The sequence below is a fragment of the Simochromis diagramma genome, unplaced genomic scaffold, assembly GCF_900408965.1.
Source record: "Simochromis diagramma unplaced genomic scaffold, fSimDia1.1 OVJJ01000317.1, whole genome shotgun sequence".
Lineage (NCBI taxonomy): Eukaryota > Metazoa > Chordata > Actinopteri > Cichliformes > Cichlidae > Simochromis > Simochromis diagramma.
Window position 1 is genome coordinate 1,148,156 of NW_024386994.1, and position 23,894 is coordinate 1,172,049.

The window sequence follows — 23,894 nt, forward strand, 5'->3', positions numbered from 1 at the left end:
TTTCTGACTTGCATAATTTTGACAGGATATATTTTTATGGAGAGCAAAATATTTAAAGTTAAAGTTTATTTTTTTAAGTTTATTTATTCTGGAATTATATTCCTGTCCGTATTCACATTTATGTTTAAAAAACATTGTTTTAGTGTGTTCAATAAATGTTTATCTTGTTTGGCCCGTGACCTAAAGTGTGCCTTGAGGTTTGGCCCCCTGTGCAATTGAGTTTGACACCCCTGCCTTATAGAGTCTGCAGTCAGACAGGGTCAGGTGTCTTTACAACTGCTTGTGCTCACGTTGCATCCTTATTCCTACCATCTGTCTTTCGCTCACTACTTACTGAAAACTCACTGCTATCAAAAGTTTTAAAAAATGCATTGTTCTTATACAAATTAAAACTGTTCCCCTTTATTTTTGATCATCACGTCAGACTTTAAAATTCACTGACTTGTGTGGCAGTGATTTGTTCTTTCTTATTCTAGCAGTGCAGCTAATGCAGGGCCAAAGCCTCCCACAGGGGTTCCTCCATTGATTTGTTTTGTTATTGAGAAACTCTTCAAATTCAAAACCCTGCAGGTCTGGAGAACAAATATTTGTTACTTTCTTCAGATACTTGGTGTTGTGGATATTTGATGAAACTATACACCGCACGTTTTGAATATGTTGGTTGATACACCATCCACTAATCACTTCTGTACCGATATCACTTAAATGGTACCTTAAAGACTTTATGTATTTATAAACTTTCGTCTCTTTCACTGTTTATTAGTTTATGAAGCATTCTGAAGTACCAGACGTTACACTAATGGCTTCTGCCTAAATAAAGAAACAAAAAAAAAGGCAGCAGTACTCTATCAACTGAAAAGTGCCAGTGAATACTGACTTGTGGCAGGCAGGACATGAGTTAGGGTGACGGGTGACTTTAAAAGATTCTTTTGTGGAACAAAGGTGAAGCTAAGAGGAAGCTACAGGTGAAGACATGAAGCATCAATATGAAGTTGGGAGGACAGGAAGAGAGAGCGTAAAAGAAAGTGAGGGCAAGGAGGAGAGCAAGCGCATTCATCCAGCACATGGAATCAGTCGAAGAAATCAATTTTTAATTTGGCCATCAGGATGGCAAAGCCGTTGGTGTACCAACGGAGCTACCGTGCTACACTTAATTACACAAAGCTGCCCCTGAGAAAGGGAAGATGGGAGGCAGAAAGAAAGAGATGGAGAGAAACTATGAGAGAGGCAGGAAGAGTGACAAAGATGAGCACATGAGGAGAGGGTGGTGTGAAACGAGCGATAGCAAGGTCACTGTCTGCGAGAGACACAGGGTGGTGGAGGTTGCAGTGGGGAGACAGATGGTGACATATACAGAAGAGAAGAGAGGAATCTGTGGAAACAAGACTTGGGGGCTGAGGAGCAGAGAGACCTGATTTCACACCCCACCTCTCTGATTAGGAGCCTAAGGAAACACACATCACCCTGTGTATGATCATAGCATGTGGGTGACTTTGAACACATGGAGGCGCACATACACAGAGAGCAAATAAAAACTTCACAGGCCTTCAGTGTCTCTTTTGATGCCTTTTTACTCTTCTTCTGCTGCGCTGTTCCTTTGGATTTCTACTGCCTGAAGGGTGCTGGCCGAGCGTATCAAAGGCATTTGACCACGGTGGCAGCATGAAAGCCTTGCCCTGGACCATAACACAACTGATAATCCGAGATGTGCCACAGAACAAGCACTGCCTAACCCCCAACCACTCACTTTCTTTTTCTTTAGCTGCTACAGCTTTACCTGGTGCTCTCAGCTGCTCTTATTGCAGCTTTTCTCAATAGCTTTCTAGGTGTGGTTACTTTTCTGGCTCAGTTTAGTCTTGAAAGCTTGACCTCAGCTGGAAATTACAAACCGTAAGGCTGCTAGAAAAACAACCTAAGGTTACGTCCACACGTACCCGGGTATTTTTGAAAACGCAGATTTTTCTATGCGTTTGCACCTTTCGTCCACACGTAAACGGCGTTTTCGGTCACTGAAAACGGAGATTTCTAAAAACGCCTGCCACAGTGGGTAATTTCGAAAACTCAGTTTTTGCATTTACGTGTGGATGAGAAAAACAGAGAAAACGCAGAAAACGCAGCGTCAAAGTTGTGTGCCTTTTTTGACGTCACACTGTGCTCCACATTATTGTTTTGGTGAAATGAATTTCTACACTACTGTTACTGTTAATTGTACTCTCTGCAGTGTTTAAATGCTTACATATACACACACACAGTTACTGTCCCTCCACACATACGACTCGGTTCTGCTTCTATGCCCCAGCTTTGTTTACTATTTCCCACCGAGGCTTCTAGACTTCTGATTGGCCAACATTTCTACACGGTTAGGAATATATCGCCACCTGTTGCTTTGGCATGTTCCTAGCAGCGTTTTCCATCATTTCTGCGTTTACGTGTGGACGGGATTATTTTTTAAAACGAAAACGGAAAATCTCAGTTTTCAAAAATACCTGTGTACGTGTGGACGTAGCCTAAGCTTAAGCTTCTGGTAAGTTCACGTCTGGGTCATGTATCTTTCTGGCCTGTCACCAAACAGATGTTCAGCTATTGAGTCTGAAATGTATTACTTTAAGTCATAATTATAAGAGTAGAGCAAACTACACTTAAATGATTTGCTTTTCTTTTTCTCACTGGGGAAAGTTTCATTCTATCTCCAGTTTTACACTGGAGATTCAATGTAGCTTGGGGCTACAGGCAAGAAGTCCAAAAGTAAATACATAAAAAACTAACACAAGCCCCCAGATGCAAACATAGCAAGTGTACTGTGGAGTCAGATATCCAAATATCCAAAGAGTTCACGAAAGAAGGAAAGTTATTTTCTTGCTGTGCTTAACCAAACAGGAGCTATTACTTTAAAAAACAAAGGTGAACATGAATACCAATATCTGATGGCTACACCACTTCCCACCTGTCTGGAACTTGCTCCCTTTTCTTTGTACAATCATCTCATCATCTCTTTGTATCTCATCTCTGTCAAAAACCTTCTAGTTATCATTAAATTACCCCCGTTACGTTGTTTTCATTGTGCAGTCCAGTCAAACAGAAAAATTTTTTTTTTGTTGCTGTCACACCTTCTCTCCCTTAGCTTTAAACAGGAGATTACACAAATTAAATGATCAAGTCTTAAAACATCTGCTCTTACTTTTCATTTCTAAAAGTTTGGTCACACTGGCTCCTTAATATCAATTTCTTTTGTTACTACTACCACTCTTACCACTATCTTTTTTAAACATTTAGACAATTTGCCTTTCTTGTGCTTTGTGTGTACACTGACTGTAAATCCAGCCTTGTCTTGATGAAACAGAGGACTGTTAAATGCCTAGGGAAGTTTAAGACCCGCAAGGGATTCTTCTGATAGCAACCCAAATAATGAAAGTGTAATTCTACAGGGATAATTAAGTTAGAGATAGGGTGATTACTGTGCGATCCATTAAAAGTGATGGCAAAAGTAATTACTTATTCAATCAGCATGGTTTTATGAGGGAATGCGATGGCACCATGTTGCGTTGCCTCTATACAAGTCATTACATTTACAAGGGCATAGCACTTTGAGCTGTGATTGGTTCTCTTGACAGCTTGTTCAGCCATGAATTAAGACCTTGGTGAAAATAAAAGTAATTTTTATCAAAGTTGAGTTGAAATAAAAATTTTAAAAGGCAACTGTCCTCTATATATCCATCCACAAATATGAGTGGACGTGCTACAAATTGTGATCTGTCTGTGTGTTCTGCGGTGTGGTTAGAAAGAGAGAGGCTTCAAAGGGATTCAGGAAGCTGTATGTCTGACACCTCCTACTCTCACATATGGGAGTTATAACTGCCCAGACGGATGATTCTCCAGAGAAAGTGTCAGTCAACACAAATGTGTTTCTGTAAATATGTGTGATGATACCATGCAGCAAACTGTGTCATTTGTTCTCGCTTTGTCTAAAACAATAAAAAATGCTTCTAATTCCATACTGTGGTTTGTGAGCCACCGCTCATTTCATTACATTTTGCTTCCGAGGAGCCAGACTTTGTAAGACTTGAAAAATAGTTCTTCAGGCTTTTTGAAGATTTTTCAGTTTTTCTTTGGACATTGGCTACTATTTTTAGTCCAGTCATTTTACCTAATCAAACTGGAGAAATACAAGACAAAAGAAGAACTGGCAAGTTTAAAAAACTATCAATAGCAGACGAACAGTGTCTGAACGTCATGTCCAAAGCTTCATCAGAAATGGTCCTACGGAAAGCGTGACCAACCTGTTCTGAAGGAAGGGAGACAAGGAGAAAATGCTCAAGTACAGATGAACTGGCCTGAAAATTATTAGCAACAGGTCATTTTAAATTTTGGTTCAAATCACTATGAATATGCACAACGGAAGTGAAGAAGGATGTACAAAAGTGTACAACAGATCTCTGCAGCCATCTGCAAAACAGATGGTGGTTCTGTCATGGTTTGGGATTACATTTCAGTCAATGGTGTGGGAGATCTCTCACAGCAAAGTACTGTTTGCAAAGCAATACTATCTGGAAAGTACCTGATACATAGAGTACAGCCCTTTGACCATTGATCATTGTCGAAATTTAGCAATGATTACACAATGGAACACTATCAGTCTTGGACTGGCCTTCCTAGTCACCAGAACTCAACATTATTCTGTCAAGACGTCACACATAATCTTGACAGTGGAACAAAAGGTAGCCAACACCCAAAGAAGAGCCTCTCATCCGAGAAGCTTCTTCATTTCTAAGAGCAATTGGTGGAGAGTCACAGATTTTATGGGAATGTCCCCAAGAGGGTCACGGACCACATAATGATCCTCTACCTAATCTGGGACTCTCCACCAGTTGCTCTTAGAACTGAAGAAACTTTTCGGGTGAGAGGTGAAACAGCCTCAAGGAAACTCACCTACCTCGTACCAACCTCGTACCCTACTTCGTCAAAGAAAAATGCAAATTTCAGTTGGTTTGTTCATAAGAGTTTAAATATTAAGCACTTTACACTTACGTCTTTCAGGCAGCCCATGAAGTTGTTGCTGACTGGAGATCCAGGCAGGTCTGCAGTGTTTGGACTACCTCCAATGTAGAAGAAGTCATCAGAGCCCAACATAGTGTAATCTTCCTGGGTGTAACCAGTGGTGGTCAAAATACCATCAACTGAGATGGTCACCTGGCAAAAGCATGTCCCAAAAGAGACAGAAAGGAACAGATAGAAATAGAAATATAGAGCAGGAATAGACAGAAAAAAGAAAATAATAAGAAAGGAGGGAAATTAAGAGAAATGGGAGGAAAAACAAGGAAGAAATTGGATTAAACACAGACGCTTGATTGGGTTGTACCTTAAATTGTATCGCTCAGTTGGTGGTTTTTTGGTGTTGGTCAGACTGAGGGCTTTCACTTTAGAGTGCAGTTGCTAAAGGTAAACCAATGGAACGACAGTGTGCCAAATGTCTCATCACTACCAGTGGTAGAATAACTAACCTGGTTTAGCAAACTCAGTGCAAAGGCCATAATCTACAGCCTCAAGAATTAACATTTCAGTCATGAACACTAAAAACAGCTATCTAAACCACACACTATGAATTTAAAGTTACATAAGTACAAGAACTTGACCTTTAAACAAGCACCATGTTTAAAATGCCAACTGGGCTTTCCCTGAGATTGGCATAGCTACGTTGTAACACTTCATTTACAGAGCTACCAGTAAAAATGACTTCCCTTTTTAATATTTAATTGCCTCCAGTTTCATATTTTGTGCAAGGCCATACATTCTTTGCTGAATTTTGATTGGTGACAGAAGCACCAGGTGGAACCCAGAATCAAACACACGGCTGCAAGCTAATGGTGTGAGATAATGTGCGAACCGAAGTGCAGAAATGATGCCCCCCATATTTTTAACATCTCCGTGGATCTACTAAGTTTTGTATTTTTTTAATGAGATCTATTATACTCAAATCATTTTAAAGTTTTTTAAATACTGATTCCCCCTTCTACTGTTTTGCTATTAATAGAACATCATTAAAAGAAGTACAACAGCATGTGTGGGAACCACTCCTACAGTGTAAGACTAGTCCTTAAAACATGAGGTGAGAAAGCTCCTTTCATGTTACACCTGACCTTATCCCATATTTACAAATAATACCTGAAGAGTAAATGAAAAGACGAAATCATATATATATATATATATATATATATATATATATATATATATATATATATATATATATATATATACTAGTCTGAAACGTGAAAGCATCTCTCCTCCACAAATTTTCAAGGAGTCATCACAAAAGCCCTTGTATTTTTACATTATACTTATTACAATGAAGCAAATTGTAGTTGTTTATGAAAAATACTCAAATCTATCATTTACTTAATTGTATTTCATCACGACTGGATTTACTATTGGTACGACAGCGATGATCATACACAAACACCCTGCCAAATCCTGATGTTTGATTCGGGAGAGACTTTTGCAGTTAGTGACCAATTTATGGTCTAATTATCCTAAAAGAGCTGGCCTGGGCAAAAGCGAAGCACTCCAGTCTCTGATTCAACATCTGTTATTCTGCATAAACGTACAAATGCAGCACTGCTGGGAGCCACACGCACAACCATCTGGCTTTCATTACCTTTGCATACTTCAAAGTGCTGGTAGCACTACATTTCATCATTTCATCAAGGTCCAGCTTTACATTTGGGTCGGTTAACTGTCAAGTAAGATCTAGAAATGGTGCTTTCCTTTAGCATGTCCTTTAAAATATATTCAAAAGTAGTGAATTCAGTTAGCAAAAACATCAGTCATCCTCTATGAAAACATCAACTATGCCTAAAGGTCCACAACTATAGCTGTGGCAACTGTAACCAAAAAGAAACCTTAGCAACTGCACTCCAAAGCTTTTATCTCCCCAGCTGAGTTCTTATCTTCTGTTTTCCTTGACATTTTTCTTTTTTTCCCGTACTTCCCTTTGTAAGAGGGCAACTCATTTTTATGTCTGCTGTTGCTACTTGGTGAGAAAGATGAATCACATTGGCCAGATGTATCTGGCATGATGAATCTGCAGTTCACAGTGCTGGTATGTTGGGGTCATCTTTGGAGATCTTGGATAGGGATTTCAACAGGAACACTTCATTTGCCCAAAGTGACAAGCGAGACCTTACTGGCTATAGAGAAGAAATGGGTGGGAGGGGAATTGTTACTATAGGCAATGTCAAACATGTTCCTACTACTGTGGTTGAACTATATAGCCATGGTATTACCGTTTCTTCAAAAAAGTAGATTGGAAATGTCATAGGGTAGAGAAATATCCCGTAAACCTTTTAAAATAAAGGGGTTGGCAAACGTGCTGAAAAACACCAATATTGGCTATGGCTAAGCTAGGCCCATGGAAGTTTTGGGATAATATTGGGATTGTTGATGGCACATCTCAGTGAATCAGTGCACTTACTCGGATAGTGGGAAAACATCAGTGACTAGCTGCCAGACACCTATAGAGTTCCCAGCAATGTGTAAGTTCTTTCTCTTCCCCTCACTTTCATCCCAGATTGTACTCCTTAATATGTTAAAAGCTTTAAACACATGTGATTTATTTAATAAACTGTCTGAAGCAATCCTGTTATATTAGTGATTTATTGTTTGATCAGAGGTTTAACTTATACAGCATTAAAAGCCCCGTGTAGACAATGTGTCGATATACTAAAATAAGCACATTAAAGGTTGTCTGAAAAAAAAAAAAAAGTTTTCTTTGAGGTAACTTTGTTATAATTCATAAGAGTTAGTGTTTCAACCAGGATACACACTCATTCCTTTGACAAAATTACAAGCCCTTGCATCACTGGCCACACAGGAAGGAAGGAAGGAAGGAAGGAAGGAAGGGCTTGATGGTATCAGAGGTTGCAAGTTGAAATACGCCGCATGCGTTCCCATTTTAAATAATGCGCTATAAATGTATTTAGACTTTTCTTTGAATAAACGGCAAGTAAAATATTCCCATTCTATGAACAGTCTCTGGTTGCTTTTTCTCTCTGAGAGTTGTTTTTGAATTCAAATTAGAATGAAAAAATGTAAATTTGGACATTTAACTAAACAAAGTGTGCAACACTTATAAGCATAAGTACTGATCAACTTAAAAAAGTAAACTAGACTCTGTGGGTTGATCAGTCTATTTTTTAGACAAGCAGCTCCTTGTGTAACTGACCAACGTTTAATTGCAATAGTGCAATTAAAATTTGTCTTTATATGCAACGTTCTCATCAATTTCAAAATTATGCTGTTGTTGGCAGCATAATGTTATTTCTTCTCCTGGGGAAAAAATAGCATCCTGGGTGCACACAGCATATGGCCTGAATATTATTTGGTGTAATTGTGTGATCACAGTTTCTTTCTTGAAACAAAGCTTAATGTGAAAATTCTAGGAAGGAAGGATGACAAATATAAAACTGCATCAGATTAATTAGCACGTTTCTAGCATTCTTCGCTGTTCTTTTCTGTGTGAACGTCATTCTTCTGGCCTTTCTCGTGTGCCTCCAACAAGCAGCACATACAGCACATAATACACAGACTTAACTGAAGCCCCAGCTGCAGCCTTTATTGGATTCTCGGTTTTACCCAGCTGCTCGCCAGATACCTGTTTAGCCCTGTACATACAGAAAACTAAGAAGACCTTGCTAAACTCTGCTGAACTGATTGCCCCAGATATAAAAGACACAATGAAGATGTTTAAAGCTGAATACACTATGAAGAGATTGGCACAGCTCTAGGGTTCAAATCATAAGAAGCAATCTATTTCACCCACTCGCATGCTGCTGAACTTGATTCTTTTAAGCTATTAACCTCTGCTTTCAGCCACTCTCTCATGTCTACTTGTTCCTGATAAATCAACATCTACCAACAGACTAGTTTTTGTTTTTTATTTTTTTTAAATTGGACTTTAAATGTAGTCTATTCCAAACCAGATGTGGCTTCTATGGACATTTTGAGCATAATTCTAACTAATTCTATGCTACAGTCACAATACGGAAAACAGTATTTGGAAACTGTGGCACAATCAAAAGTATTGCCACTATGTCCAATAAACTTCCAACTTGGATGACTTTGAAATGGTTCAAAGCTGGGGACCAGAAATGCAGCCACGGTCAGCTGTCTACAAAGTGACTTTGATCAAGATGACAATAACATGGCAATTAGACGGAATCAGTCTGCTATCAGTTTGTGATTGAATAGGGCCAAGTCACCAATCTTTTGCCATGTGCATACACAGAAATTCACATTAACTACTTACATTTAAAGAAAATAAGAAACAATGATTCAATACTCACCCACAGAATAAAAATGAAAGTGAAAAAGAACATTAGAACGTGCCTAGACGATACTGGTTACGTACACATGGAAGACGTACGGTTTCCATATATAAGAAAAATAAATTTTCGCTTTGTATCAGTCGTCCACGATTGCTTCATGTTCTACCTAAAATTCAACAACAGCCATTATTTTGACCATCCAATCTTCATAAGGCCCATTTGTCAGAGATTTCTTTCCTTTCAGTACCATCACTCCTTTAATACACTTATCCATGCAGGGGAACATGTTTACATAGAAATGTGTCACTTACCCTTGTTGGAACAACATCTGATTACTGTCACAGGTCTTTTAAAAAAAGGAACAATGTGTTATCTTTAGGAGTTGAAACAATATATTACACAGAAACGAATGCATTCCCACCCATGCGATGGGTTTCCATAGGTGTCTGGCAGCGAGTCAAAAGTCCTAATTGGTCGCAAGTGGAGAGAGCCCTATTTTTGAACTTCAATGTGGAGTTTTGACATGTAAACCCTGAGGTGACGAACTAACCTGTGTTAGTAAAGGCATGGGGGGAGGGTTGGGAAGCTTGGGGCGAGTGCCATTTGCGCAAGAGAGAGGGGTTTTAAACTATGCGCCGAAACGAGTTAAAAGGGTTGGAGGGTGAACAAAATCGGTTAGTATTTTTGTAAGTAAGGGGAAGTCAGACACAAAAATGGTTGTTAGTACAGTTACAACAAAGGTTTTATCCAAACAGTAGATTAGTAACAATTTAGTCATAGTGAAAAAAGTATGTGAGGATTCTTTAAAAGTCCTCTGCAATTTGATTGCTCAAACCAGATCCACATTTGGACTGAATGTGTTGTTTCAAGTGACAAGGGTTTGTTTGATTAAGAAGAAACAAAATGAATCCATACAAGCTAACAGGGTGACACACAAGCCATGCACTTAAATAAAAAAGATGACCGGAAGGATGGGCTTGGAGGAAGAATTCATTGAGACACAACACAAAAAGGTCAACTATTAAAAGAAATGTATAAAATAAACCATCTGGCAAAATGCAGCAAAATGGGCGAATTTAATCGCAGGGCATCACGACACCAGACAAATGGGAAAAGGAAAAGCAAGAGAGCTTTTAGTGTTCGGGGTTTTAGACAAGAAGGCAACATAAAAGAATGCATCAACACACGTGTACAACAAACTGACACGTGCTGGGATACAGCAGCATTTACACCCTATAAGAATGCTGATGTGAACACTTCTAGCCAATAGAATCATGCAGACATGGTGCAGGAATACAGCCACTGGATACTCAGTTTGGAGGTGGAAGTTGGAGAAAATGGGACCGGAGTAAACAATCACAGATGGAATCCACGTACATGAGAGGGTTTTTTAAAGAATAGGAAAAACTGAGAGGGGAGAGAAGATGTTCAAATTCTGGTCAAAGATAGCAGGAAATAGCTTTTCACCACTGTCCACGTCCTTCATGATATTGGACACAGAAAAAACACAAAAACATCTGCTCGTGATTGCAGTTCTCATTATGCCTCTGCTACAATTTCACTACAGCTTTTCTGATGAGAGTTGAAAATTGCTTTATCACTTTTGTCAAATTTGAGCCAAGACTCAGTGAGTCACTACCAGATACAGTGGCTTTCTGCACATGACACTTTTCTTTTCCAACTCATGGGATTTGATGGATTGGCCAGATTTATTCCTTGGGGCATCAATTCTTTATTCACCAGAAAATGAAAATCTGTCTCCCCTCGTTATTTTTCCCTTTTTTTTTGTTTTAGCAAGATAACGTGTGAGGTCATTATTCATTTTAGTAAGTTAATTTTGAAGTTAAAATTATATAAGAAATAAAACAAAGTATAATAAAATAAAGTAAATAAAAACAATAAGGAGAATGTGGCTAACATGTCTTATGGCCATATTGATTTTAGTAGGACAACTGATATATGTATGTATATACGTTAGCCATGATATATACATATACATATATACTCAATGCAATCTTTGTATCAAAAAACAACAACAACAAAAAGAAGATCGAAGGGGATAGGAGTCTTTTCATGCAAGGGGTGAGGGCAGTAAAGTATAAGAAATATAAGTTAGTGTTAGTGTTAATGAGGGGTCGATCGTACACAGATTTTCCCAGTCACTTCCCTTTATGTCTGCATCGATGGGCAGACAGTTTCCTTCATTGATTGGGCAAGTCCAGTGAAAGCAAGTAAGGCTGGCTCTAGCTACACCCTGATGGCAGCATTACTGTTATGTACTAAGGCCTAATAGGAGTTAGTAAAATAAGATCTCAGTAAGGCTTTTGTCAGGCCGTCTTTGTTTACGTATTTTTAAATATAAAGGTCTACGAGTTATTTTGCCAAACTTTCCCCACTTTGCTGGTTATTCAGTGTAAAACTGTCTGATCATCCCTGCACCTGTGTTCAGGGAACTAACTGTCCATGAAAACCTTTTATTACGTGCGCACATCGTCGTGTAAGAGAGGAAGACTGTTCAGGTACAAGACTGAGAACAGCCCCAGGTTGATCATAAATCAGCCTAAGGCCACTAATGGGATCAAGCCCTCATTTGAAGCCTTCTTTACAGTGAGGGCTTTGACCGATAAATCAAGAGCTGTAAATAATCTTCATGACTCTATAAACCATAAGACGGCAAACCTAGATTACAGGGCACTCAATAACATGCCAAACGAGTCTAACTGAAATACCATAGCAAAACAGTGTCTTTAGTGGCATTTCTCTCACACTTTTTAAAATATTGGGAGAAAAATGATATAAAAAACAGAAAGTGAAAAATGTATTTTTACTTCCTTTCACTGGAATGGCCAGAGTAGGCTGCTTGAAAAGTCTGCTGTGTACGTTCACTTCAAGGGTTCTTCTTAAAAAAAATACAAAATAAATTTTAAAAAGGGAATAGGGATTAACAAAATATAGTTTCTCATCAAAATTTCAGAATGCTAAATTGAGAAAATATCTTGCGTAATGATTCTTTATTTCTTCATACGGATAGTGTTTAAAAAGCAGAACAAATGAAAAGACAAAGAAAATAAACAACAACCAAAAAAATAAAAAACAAAAAAATAAAAACTGATATAATTCCCTATATCTTTTCTTTTGAGCAGACCTCATTGGATGAAAACATTAAGTCTTAACAGGAAAGGGAAACTGGATGGCAATAAAAAGCGGTTAACATATATAAATACAGAGAGAGGGCTAAAATAAAAACAGAAAGGTGGAGTTTTTCCAGCTACCTTGGAATTGATGGAGGATTGTAGTTTCAGTAAAGCAAACAGAATAGAAAGAGGTAACGGAAAACCCAGGGCAAACCAAAGTGTAAGACAATTAGAATGATATCTACCATATAATGCAGTTTGTTTACCATAGCGTGTCCAATGCCTGCGTGCTTCAGGAGAAAACAGGGGGAGGAGAAAGAAAAAAAATGACAAACCTTAAAAAAACTCAAAACATACCTAAGCCCCGAAAAAAGTGGGAAAGAAAAAAAAAACGAATCGCCTTTGATAAAATCAGGCAATTTGATTGTAAAAAGAATAGTGAAAAAGAAAATATTATTTTTTATATAGCTGTAGTAGAACATCCAAATAAAGAAATAAAGAAAGCAACTGTAAGCAACTATTTCGTTTTTAAGGGTCATTTTCAAAATAAAATTCATTAAAAAACAAAAGGTATAAAAGGATAACAGTACATTTGTTAGTATGTAAGTCGCAAGTTAATTAGAGAAAACAACAGATGGTTTACATTCCGTGAATGACACAGTGTTAGTTGTTGAAATCATAAAAGGTAAGGGAAAAGAAAATTCACCCATGAAAGTAATCAAATTGGAAGAATTCTGAACCATGTTAGTAAGAGAGACAAGAGTTAGCAAATCAACTTCCACAGAGGGGATTTGGGCAGTTTTGATGGGGAGGTTTATTTTGAAAGCGGGAGGGAATGAGGGAAAAGTACATCAGTATTAGTATTCACTCTGGCAGACTAATCTGTTCAGTGGGCTTGTTGTTGGTAGGGTGTCGTTTTTGATGACTTGAAAAGGTGCAATTATCTATTATAAGCAAAATTCCCACAAGTAGTCATTTAGGGCTGCTGTGATGTATGCAGGGGAAGACAAAAAAGAAATTACTCCATTGTAAAATAAAAAAAAATCTTCAATTATGGGAAAAAATACAGTATAAGCATTTAGGAAAATGGAATTAATTCAGCATATACTTAAAAGAGTGAGAAAGGCTGAAGGATAGAGAGGAAGAGAAAGAAGGACATAAAGGTTCACTGTGGTTCTGGTGTCTGCAACAACCTGAAAAAGATAGATGTTCGTTTAGTCATTTGAATCATTTCCACTGTAAAGAGGAAAGCTCGCAGTCCCTAAAAAATGAAATAGTGAGCATGGAACGACACGTCAGTCCTTTCTGTACATTCAGTGTCCTTCTGTCTTTAAATGTCACGTCATTGATCTTATGAAAAATTTGCATTATTTGATGCTTTAGTTTCATGTTTTACATTAACAGAAAATTCAGTTTCTCACACCATGCATAAAGCATTAAGACTCAAGTGGAGCATTAACACTTCAAAAAGGTAAATGGTGTTCTGGAATTTTTCCTCCGAACAGAGTGGACATATTGCATATTGATTTTAACATTTTAACTACTGTGAAGGATCACAGCTGACACACACACTGGTAAAAGGAGTTTCTCTCCTTAAATCCCAGTTAGGTCATCAGATTTTACACAGAGTAATTAACTTGCCAGAAGCAAAATGTCAAATTAAAAGAACTATATATTAAAAAAAAGCTCCAAGTAATGCTGACGAGAAATTAAAAATAATGGAAATTTCAAGCATCGTTTGTATGTGAGCCTTGTATCATGTACAGCAGTGCTGTACATGATACAAGTGTGTCTGTGTGTGGGATAGATTACTGTGTATTCATGCTATCTGTGTGGGAGCTGAATGTAAGTGGTGACCATGACGAAGGTCTTTCCCATGAGGGTAACTGGCCAAACTGAAGCTTCAAGCACACCCACTCTTTGATCTGGGGTCACAATAAAGTGCTGTCACCAGTCACCCACTGTGTCTAATGACTTCTCTTAATCCATTAATTAGGCAAAGGAATATTCAGTGGTGGGTGTAAATTTGCATATAAGCACCACAATGAACTCTCTGAACACTGTCTCTGAACTTACAAAACATTATGGATATGATAGGAGGCTTTAAAAAATGGACCTGACAGAGGTTTATTTACTTGGTGACAACGACTTAAGCTTTCAACACAGATGACCTGTGATGCAGCAAGAGAAAAGGAATTAGAACTTATTAAATGCAAAAGATAGCATTTGCCAGCTCTAAATCCCTCCCATGTACTTGATGTTTGAATGCTTAACTTATCTGTTGGAACTATCAGTTCTTCGACAGCCCTGGAATGGTTGTGAAAAGTCTGTCCTTCACAAAAATCAGATGATCTTGAAAATAATAGAAAACGGTTAAATATAGGTGGTGGAATGCTTTATGAAGAGTAGTTTTCCTGAGTAGGTCTAGGTAAAGGTTTTAAAGGGACATGTATAATAAAATTCACTTCATTATTTTGTTTGCTTTTTTTAACATACATAAAACACTATCCACATATGTTTTTACCCCCTTGTCAGGGCGAACGTCAGCAGGGCAGCAGCTTAAAGGGAGATGCCCAGACCTTCCTCTCTCCAGCAATCACATCTTCCAATAGGATGATGAGGTATTTACAAGCCATCTGAGATACATAATCTCTCTAACATATCCTGGGTTTACCCTGAGGTTTCCTCCTGCTAACCCAGAAGGCTTTTAGGAAGCATCGGTACACATTTAGCCCATTTTAACTGGACCCTACTAATATGAGAGCACTTGTTTAAAAAAAAAAAAAACCCTGTTAAAAGTTTAATTAACAATTAAAGTTTAATCAATTCAAAGTGGAAAAAATACAAATCTGAAATGCATTCAAAGTAAGAAAAGTAAAAGGAAGCTTTTTCAGCTTATCAGCTATTTTTGTCCAGAGCTAACTGAACCTCGTGCGACAATAACATAATTATAAAGTAATATTAGTACATGGGAGTAAAACTGTTTCGTAGTTGTGGTTCCGTTTTCTTCACTACTCAACGATCATTTTTTTCTTAAGCGCTCTAGTAGGTTTTCTTTGTGTGCCTGTGCTGCTCTGAGCTTTACTAGTTAAACAAAAAACATACTCGGCAAGCTAACCTGCCCAGTGTTTTCATACAGCCTTTGAATAACACATGTTAGCTTTACATTTCCAGTTTATCAGATGCCACGGAGCAGCCCTTAGCTGTTAAAATAATCTTTCTTTTCCTCTTCTGCCCCATTTTTCTAACATCTTAATCCTGAGTAGAGTTATCTCGTACTGTTTTCTCTCCCTGGGAAATACATCATGTTTAGCTAGCAGACACACTGTGTAACAAAATGCACATATTATTTCTGTGTTTGTTAAAACCTGTTGAGCTGAGAGAAACACTGCAATCGAAATTGCCGTACTATGTTCCCCGCTTTATGCTCGCTCCTTTGCATTAGCGCTAGCTAGATGCTGAAATACAAGGACCTCAACTTGTAGACAAAACACAATTTTAACAGCTGAGTATAGGTCTGTAAATGATGCATACACTAAATTAGATATATTTTGCCTCTCTTTTTTTCTTTTTTGCATACGAAAATGTTTTTTTCTTTTCTGTAATATTGTTACATCATTTAAGCCCATATTAGTTTGACTGAAGGCTTGCAATGATGTAAATAAAAACTTCTCTCAAATGCAAAAACCCTCAAGTAAAGAGCCTGAAAAATTGTTAGGAGTAAAAATAATACAGATATTTGTGAAAAAATGTAGCGAGTATAAAGTAAAAAGTCAACACACCATCTGGCAGAATTTCATTCCCCCTCTCTTACCCACTGTAGGTGAGGGCAGGAATGTAAATCTACCATAATGTAAAAAATTATTTTCCCACTTCCTGATTTATTTTCTTCTTGCATATCCGTCACACTTTGTCACACGAGGGGGAAAAACCTACCTGCCATATATGAAAAAGCAAAGTAATTGTCCTCTAAACTGATTACCTGGTCGTGCCGTCCCTGCCAACAAGAACTGGAGTAAATTTGTCTCACTCTTCTTTGCAGAATTGTTTTAAATCAGGCACATTGGAGGGGTTTTAATCCAGATTTAATCAGACTAGGCTTCTTCAAGACTTGGTCACCAGTTTTCTGGTAGGTAGCATAACTCATGGTTCCATCAATCAAACCAGGTTGCCCAGGTTCTGAAGCAGCAAAGCAGCCCCCCACCATCACACTACCACCACCACCACCACATCTTTGTGTTACTGTACCAGTAAAATGACAACTTTATCTTCACTCAGCTCTCTCTTCACCACAATAGACCCTTACAACATCCACATCACTGCAGGTGCTGCAACACCATCTGTCACTCTCACACTCCAGTCTTCCACCACCGTGAACGAAACCATGACAACAACAATGTGGCTGCAAACCACCGCTGTATGATACATAGGTCACTGCCAGTGCAAGACAGGCTCGCCACCTTTCTCTTCTTTTCCCTGTAGATCATCAACTGTGTTAAGGTTTGAAGGTGATGGTGAAATCAAAACCAGTATGAACAGCCCAGTCTCGTGAACAGATCTGTATGCACAGGTTTTTCCTCTTGAATCTTAAAAGGGTGGTAGGTAAAACTTTAATACTGGGACAATCAGAAACTGTGGAAACAAATGGAAAAAAAAAAAATCTATATTTTAGAACTGCAATGTCCTTTTTGACACTCTATATACATATAAATTAAGAACAAGGAAATGACATGTGAACTTTTTTTCAAAAAAATGTAGAAATAACATTTTTATCCACATTAACTTATTTCCTTGCAGTCATCTGCATGTGGTCCCATTCCTTGCTCCGCCCTATCACTCACAGTAGCAGTTCACAGACTTATACTCAATGCCATTAAAAGTCACAGTTAGGAACAGAACTAACACAATGGGTGTAAATGAATTGTACATGGAACATATGTGTGGTTTTCTGGGATAAAAATTAAAACATAAATTGTGATATTTGTGACAAAAATGGTTTATAATATGCCCACTTTAGGCCAACATGGTCAACACATGCTCAGTCATGGATTATAGATTATGACTGAGGTGGTCTGATAAAGCTTAGCATGCTGCTACAACCTTTCGGGGGGTTTTTTTTGCTTTGGTTTACTCAACCATTGAGCAAAAGAAAGTCTACACCGGGATTTAGAGTGATGATTTGATTTAAAAATAATAATAAATGGAAAGCACAAAATGAATACACTACCAGACTAGAAGTCAAGCGTGAAAGTCGATGTGTAGAGGCAAAACCATTGTATAGACTTTTTACAGCAGGCTTGACAACCTTAAGTACTGCTAAACTAGCGTTCCACAGTCAAGATCAATTGTGCAGAAAATTAAACTTTTGTTCTACTTTTGCTCTCATGTGGCAGACAGAGTGGTATGGCAACCAGTTGGTTTTTAGGTTCTCTGTCTTGATTTTCCCACTTTGTTGCGCGTTGAGACATTTTAGAAATGTTTGCAGCACTGCTATACGAGAAGGCTGTCGGCGCTAGTGGCAGTGGTGATGATAGCGTTACAGAAATACCTGAGCTGTTGGGATTGCCAAATATTAAAGTCGACAAGGGATTTTGGAAAACTATAATGCAAGACTATATAATGCAAATTTGACTCTCTTACAGTGTATTTCCTCATCTACCCATCCTATTAAACTTTCAAACCCAGCATGCCTGGAGCTCCTGCTGTGACAGTCCATTGCCCTCTCTGTAATTGACCCATCTGGGAAAACAAAGACTGTGAATGCTGATATGTGCTGATGGAGCATAAATCTCCCACTCATGTAAACAACCACAGGCCCAGACAAACAACTTTGTGTTGCATCTGTCTCAAAGGGCCCCCTGAATTGACGAATCATGTACTAAATCTGATACCAAAGTACGAAAGGTCTGGAAATGAGCTTGTGTTAATATAAACATGGTACCTACTGTCTGTGCTTTGTAGCGGTGCACTTTACAGGTGAAACAGTCGACATGTCTCTGTCACTGTGTGGAGAAAACCAACAGGATGCCAGCCAGAGTTAGCCGAGATGTAAAATGATGCTTTGTTGGTTGCTGATCTTTCACACACTCATCATGCTGGCCACTACTGAACTGTGGCCACCAGCGAATAAGCTGAATAAATATTTAATGACAAAGCTCTGCAAATGATCAATGGATAGCGCCGTGGAGCCAAGATTCCCAGGCCAGATAGATTTATCACTGTAACTGAGAAAGTTCTAAGACTGATGACCGTTCTCGCACAAATTTCCAATTCAAGCCTTTCAAAATACTGAATAACAATAATATTGCAATCGTCGGAATAGGTGCTGTTTGTCTTAGAATTTGAAGCCTGAATTAGTGGCTAGTGACACATGGATTTTTTTTGGGGGGGTGCAGCCATGACTGTGAGCATGCATTTATATACACCTTTGTGCCCAGTTGGCTGTTTGTGCGCGTGTGGTGTATCGGGCTGTCGTCACTAACACAGACACTGCAGGTGACCCTGTCATACGGCGTGCAGCTGGGCTTCGATACAAAATAGCTCTTTCAGGTACATTTGGTTCTGCATTCATTCCAATCATGTGGCATTCAGTCAAGTCTCCATCTCTCCAAGTCTGGCTCCAAGTAATGGAAACTGGCAGACAGGCTTCAGGTGCAAATATAAATGTCACTCCAATTACAGCAGAGAGAGGTCTGCAAACAAACAGCAGGAGGGTGTGTGCTTCTGCATAGCTATGTGGGTGTAGGAAAGTATAAGTGCGTGAAAATTGCAGCAGAGCAACACAGACATGGTGTAAATGGTCACAAATCTCTCTTTTCCCATCTCCGTCTTTCTTCTTTCTTTTCAGATCACATTCTCATCAAAAGAGGCAAAGTTCAAGGTCAATCCACAAGTGTGATGGCTGAGAATTTCAAATCTTCCAGTTTCAAAATCACATGTTTTTTAAAGATGTACTTTACAATGTTTCTTCGAACATCTATTCCATAAAACAAAAACACTAATTGAAGTTTCATTGGAATATTCTGAGGATGCTTTTCTTCTCCAAGTTTGTGCCACAGTTGTCGCCAGGCACAGTTCTCGAAATGCCACTCAGTCTGAGAAAATGCTCACATTCTTTTTTTTTTAGACAGATGGCTCAACTAACTAAACAAAGCATTGCAATTTAAGAATTTATAATAAAAGATGAATTGAATAGTTTACATTTATTTCTCCCTCTAACTCTTAAAATGCGTTTTGATCCAGTTTGCGAGCGCGCTGCTATAGCAGCTGAACATGAATATGCATGTTTTAGAGAGAGTAGCTCAAGCTGTTCATAATTGTTTATATTTCGTATGCACTTCTGAGCACCCTTCATAAGAATAAAATGTTGCAGCTAGGCTGGAGAGAACCGAGCGCATAATGAAATGAGAAAAGGGACTTTCGAGAATGAAACTGAACGGAGAAAAAACAAATTACAACAAAGGACATCAGCTGTAAAGGTGTGAGGCTCTGCTGTTTGTCCCTGAGGATTCAAGTGAAAGGGTGTCATTTCAGAGTGAGGATTCTGCACAAATACTGAATTATAAAAAGTAGCATGGTGTTGACAACCTGGACACAAGCCGTAATAAAGACGCCAGTTTCTTCACCAATAACTGTACGACAGACTGTGACAGGATTAGACTGTATGTTATTAAAAGCTGACAGCTAAATCCAGAGCAGATAAAATCTAATTAAAATTCAGTTCAATTGTATTTTAGGTACGTAGTGCCAAATCACAGCAACACATTTTACAATGTAAGCTAAAGACTACAGAGGAAACCCCAACAATCAATGACCCTCTGTGAGCGAGCATTTGGTGACAGTGGGAAGGAAAAACTTCCATTAATGGGAAGTTTAATTGCATTAAAACAATGCATTGTCCTAATATGGATGCATTTGGATGCTCACATCTCAGTTTTCCATACAGACCCATTTTGTGTCATTCAAATATGTTCACTACCAGTGTTTTATTGTTTCCTACAAGCCCCTCTCTCCTATTTCACTTCCTTTGTTCATGACTTATCCTGTGTTTCACCATAATCTCTGTTTCAATCTCTTACCTGTTTCTGTCTCACCAGTGTTTTATTACCTGTTTCCACCTGTTTGAATGTGCTAATGGTGCATAGATCTGTTTTCTGATTATAGGTCTCCGAGGCAGAGGGATGAATAAACATTAAAGTGCTGGAGCAGGTAGTGACAAATGAGGCTGATGACTGAGAGTGTGTGGAAATGCAGGCTCATATGCTAATGCAGTGGAGATGTGATGCAAATGAGTTTTCTTCCCCTCTGAAATGCACTAACCCCCCCCCCCCCCCCATTGGTATCAAACAGCTGAGCTGATGTTTTAACATGAAGTGCTTGTCATTTAGGAAATGCATAGATGGGACCTGTGCTTGAGGTGTCAACCAGCATAGGGAAAGCGACACAGTAGAGAAAAAAAGAAGTAACAACGATATTTAAAAAAAAAAAAAAAAATCCTAAATGCACATCCTCCTACATGCACATGATGATGGTACCCCCATATCTTCTCAGCATGGCTGGAACACATTAGGAATACTTAAAATGTCATTGGCAGAAAATGGAGAGCGGATTACAGGGGTGTTAGTGTGCCATTTTGTACATCAAACAAATCCACTACCCATGCTTGTCTTGAAAAGCAATTTCTATCATCACCATAAAAGTGCGTGCTGTGTGTGTTGGCATAGACGAACACTCTAAATAGCATTTTTGATTTAGCTAGAAGAGCTTCAATGATTCATTTTGCTAAAATATGTTGACATTATTGAGATAGCTGGCAATAGCATGGACGCCCAGAGTTCCAGTTGCATCAGGAACCAATCAGAAACCTGTCAATCATTAAGTTAATTTGCTACTGTCATGCAACATTTTCTTTTTTCTTATTGCACTTACACACACGGGATGAAGGCATTATGTTTCCCAAACCTTTCAACCACTTGTTTATCAATAATATCACAGCATTTAATGGCAGGACTAAGCTGAAGGAAAGGGGTTAATGCAGGACTGCAGCCAGGGATGATTCACTACCCAACAGCATGGCAGACACCGTTGCTAAGTGACAAATTGCTGGAAAGAATGGAACCGAGAGATAGAGTGAAAATGAGAGAGAGAGAGGGTGGGCAAGATGAGCAGGGGAGAAATTGATTGGCCCTCTCTTAGGAATTCTGGCTGAGGAAGGTTGGATGAGAGGGGAGGGTGGATGAGGGCCGGACGGATGGAGGATGAAGAAAAGGGAAGATTATTGCAGGTGATCATGCCTTATAGAAAAGGCTAAAAAATACTCTTAACAAGCCTGAGACAGATATACAAAGAGCAGGTAATGGGGGGAGTGTACTAGCATCTAGATTTGATTAAAGGGAGAGGGACAGCATTTTGACCTCTCTTTCTAGAGTATATATATATATATATATATATATATATATATATATATACTGTAATGTCACAGTAACAGGCATTACATTTAAATGAGTGCATGGCTTTGGTATGCTACAGTACATTTAGCAATACCACATTTCAGAAGAAGTAATGCTTTCAACACAAAAAACAATGACAAAGAAGCTTTGGGATTTTCAGTCATTTTGAGCAATTCAACTGCGACTGTTTCTTTTGGAATTTAAAACCTTTCTTAGGTAGAGTGAAAGGATGTGTGTAAACATAATGTGAGCTGTGCGCTGAATGTGAACGCATGCAGCTAGCACCGGTGTCTATCCGTTACGGAGGACTTGCATGCAAAATTGCAGAAGTTCAGGGTTTCATGGGGTTTGTCTGTGCACGTGTTTGTTTGTGGCACTAGTGAGTACTGTGTTTTGATCCTCCTGCATCTAGGTACACTCCTTCCCCCTGTGGAGCGTGGCTATCTCCAGTATATTATCGGAATTGTGGTAAAAAGGCTCAGAGAGACTGCATTTAGCAGCGAGCCTGTTTGTACCTTCCATACTATGGCAGTGTATTCTCTCTTTCTGCTGGAAAGACAATGCTAAGTTTTCCTTGATTTGTGCCTTATTTGAGGTTACTTAATTGTTTCTTTGTTTCTGGTAAGAACCCAAAGGGTTTGCTGCTGCACACTAGCATAGTGGCTTTGGGGCTACATTTTGTAACTAAATCCCCTTGAAAAATAATTATAATTGCATTTTCTCTCATTTGATAATAGCTGTGATTCCATTGTTTCTAAGCTAACTATAACTTTTTTTTAAATTCAAAGATAGCACTTCATATAGCACTTTTTTTTAAAAAAGGAAAGAAATCTGCCCAGTTGTTTCATTGCATTCTGAAGGATGTGAAGCAGTGCACAACGCCTGCTGTACTGTATGTGTGAAAGATTGGAATTCAACATGACCTTTGCTTAACTCGACCCTCGTACAGATCAAAGCCCTTCAGCTCAAGATGAACTCTGGGTCAGCCGTTGAACATCAGACCTATACACTAAGCACCAGAACATAAAAAATTGTTTGATCCCTTCATTAATTCTATAGCTGCTTTGTTGCAGTTATATGGTGAGGTGCACGGATGGGAAACTTGAACATCAAGGCTGACGGAAAGGGAGAGTCATATTCTGTCCTAGCTAAAGAGAATAGGACAGATGATGTCGAAGGTGAGAGAGGAAAAGGGAGGAAAGGGTGACAGTGAAACAAGAAGGAAAATGGGATAGCAAAAAAAAACAAGATATTGAGTTCAAAGGTCTCCCGCTCTCTCTAGGCGCTGGATAAGATACAGACCCAGTTCTGGGACTCAATGGATGTTGAATCTTTTGATTGTAAAGTCACATTGGGGAATTAAAAGAATGCTTTCCTCTGTTCTTGTGTTTGTACTACAGAACAAACCATTGTCTCCCCCTCTTGTGCCCCCCCCCCCCCCCTCCTCCCCCGGCCATCGCTGCACTTCATTCCCCACTCTCTGTTGTGCACAAAACTGCTCTTTCACTCTCCCACAAGCAAAAAATACAGCAATACAAGTGTTTATTTCCTTCCTTCTGTCAGCATGTGTCTCATATTTCCTCTGATGGCCTGTGGGACCCAAATGCCTGTTAAGAATTACAGTATGTGGGCCATTTTGATCATTCAAGTAATCGTCAACACAGAAAGTTTGCCCTCCAACAATAAAAACAAGTATACTAAGCGATGCCCGTCCAGCATATTCCCTGGAACTGCATCATAGTTTTCTTAACAAATCACGGAATGGGTGCATATGTGTGGTAGATGATGGAAACATGCACTTACCACCAAGTGCCAGGGGCCTGCTAAGGAAAAATGCTTACATGCTTGCATACACTGGGCTTCCACTTAATCCTTTGTCCTTCATTTATCATGCGTGAACAAAACAGACATCATACACTTACAGCTGATGCTTGACACTGCTTGTTTTGTTTAACTTTTAAATCTATGGGGATAATGCTCATGCAAGTAAACAG

At 38.8% G+C, this 23,894-nt stretch overlaps 1 protein-coding gene across 13 annotated transcripts in view; it reads right to left on the reverse strand.

The window, feature by feature from the left end:
* nrxn2b (neurexin 2b) overlaps nt 1–23,894 on the reverse strand; it is a 682,163-nt gene that overhangs the window by 354,594 nt on the left and 303,675 nt on the right. For 9 of the 13 annotated variants that reach the window (XM_040040735.1, XM_040040733.1, XM_040040732.1 and 6 more), the window contains 2 exons: nt 12,718–12,741; nt 5,026–5,187 (listed from right to left, as the gene is read on the reverse strand). In XM_040040735.1, coding sequence (XP_039896669.1) covers nt 5,026–5,187; nt 12,718–12,741 — 186 coding nt within the window. The remainder of the gene's footprint in view (nt 1–5,025; nt 5,188–12,717; nt 12,742–23,894) is intronic. The other 4 variants (XM_040040736.1, XM_040040734.1, XM_040040731.1 and 1 more) reach the window with 1 other exon arrangement.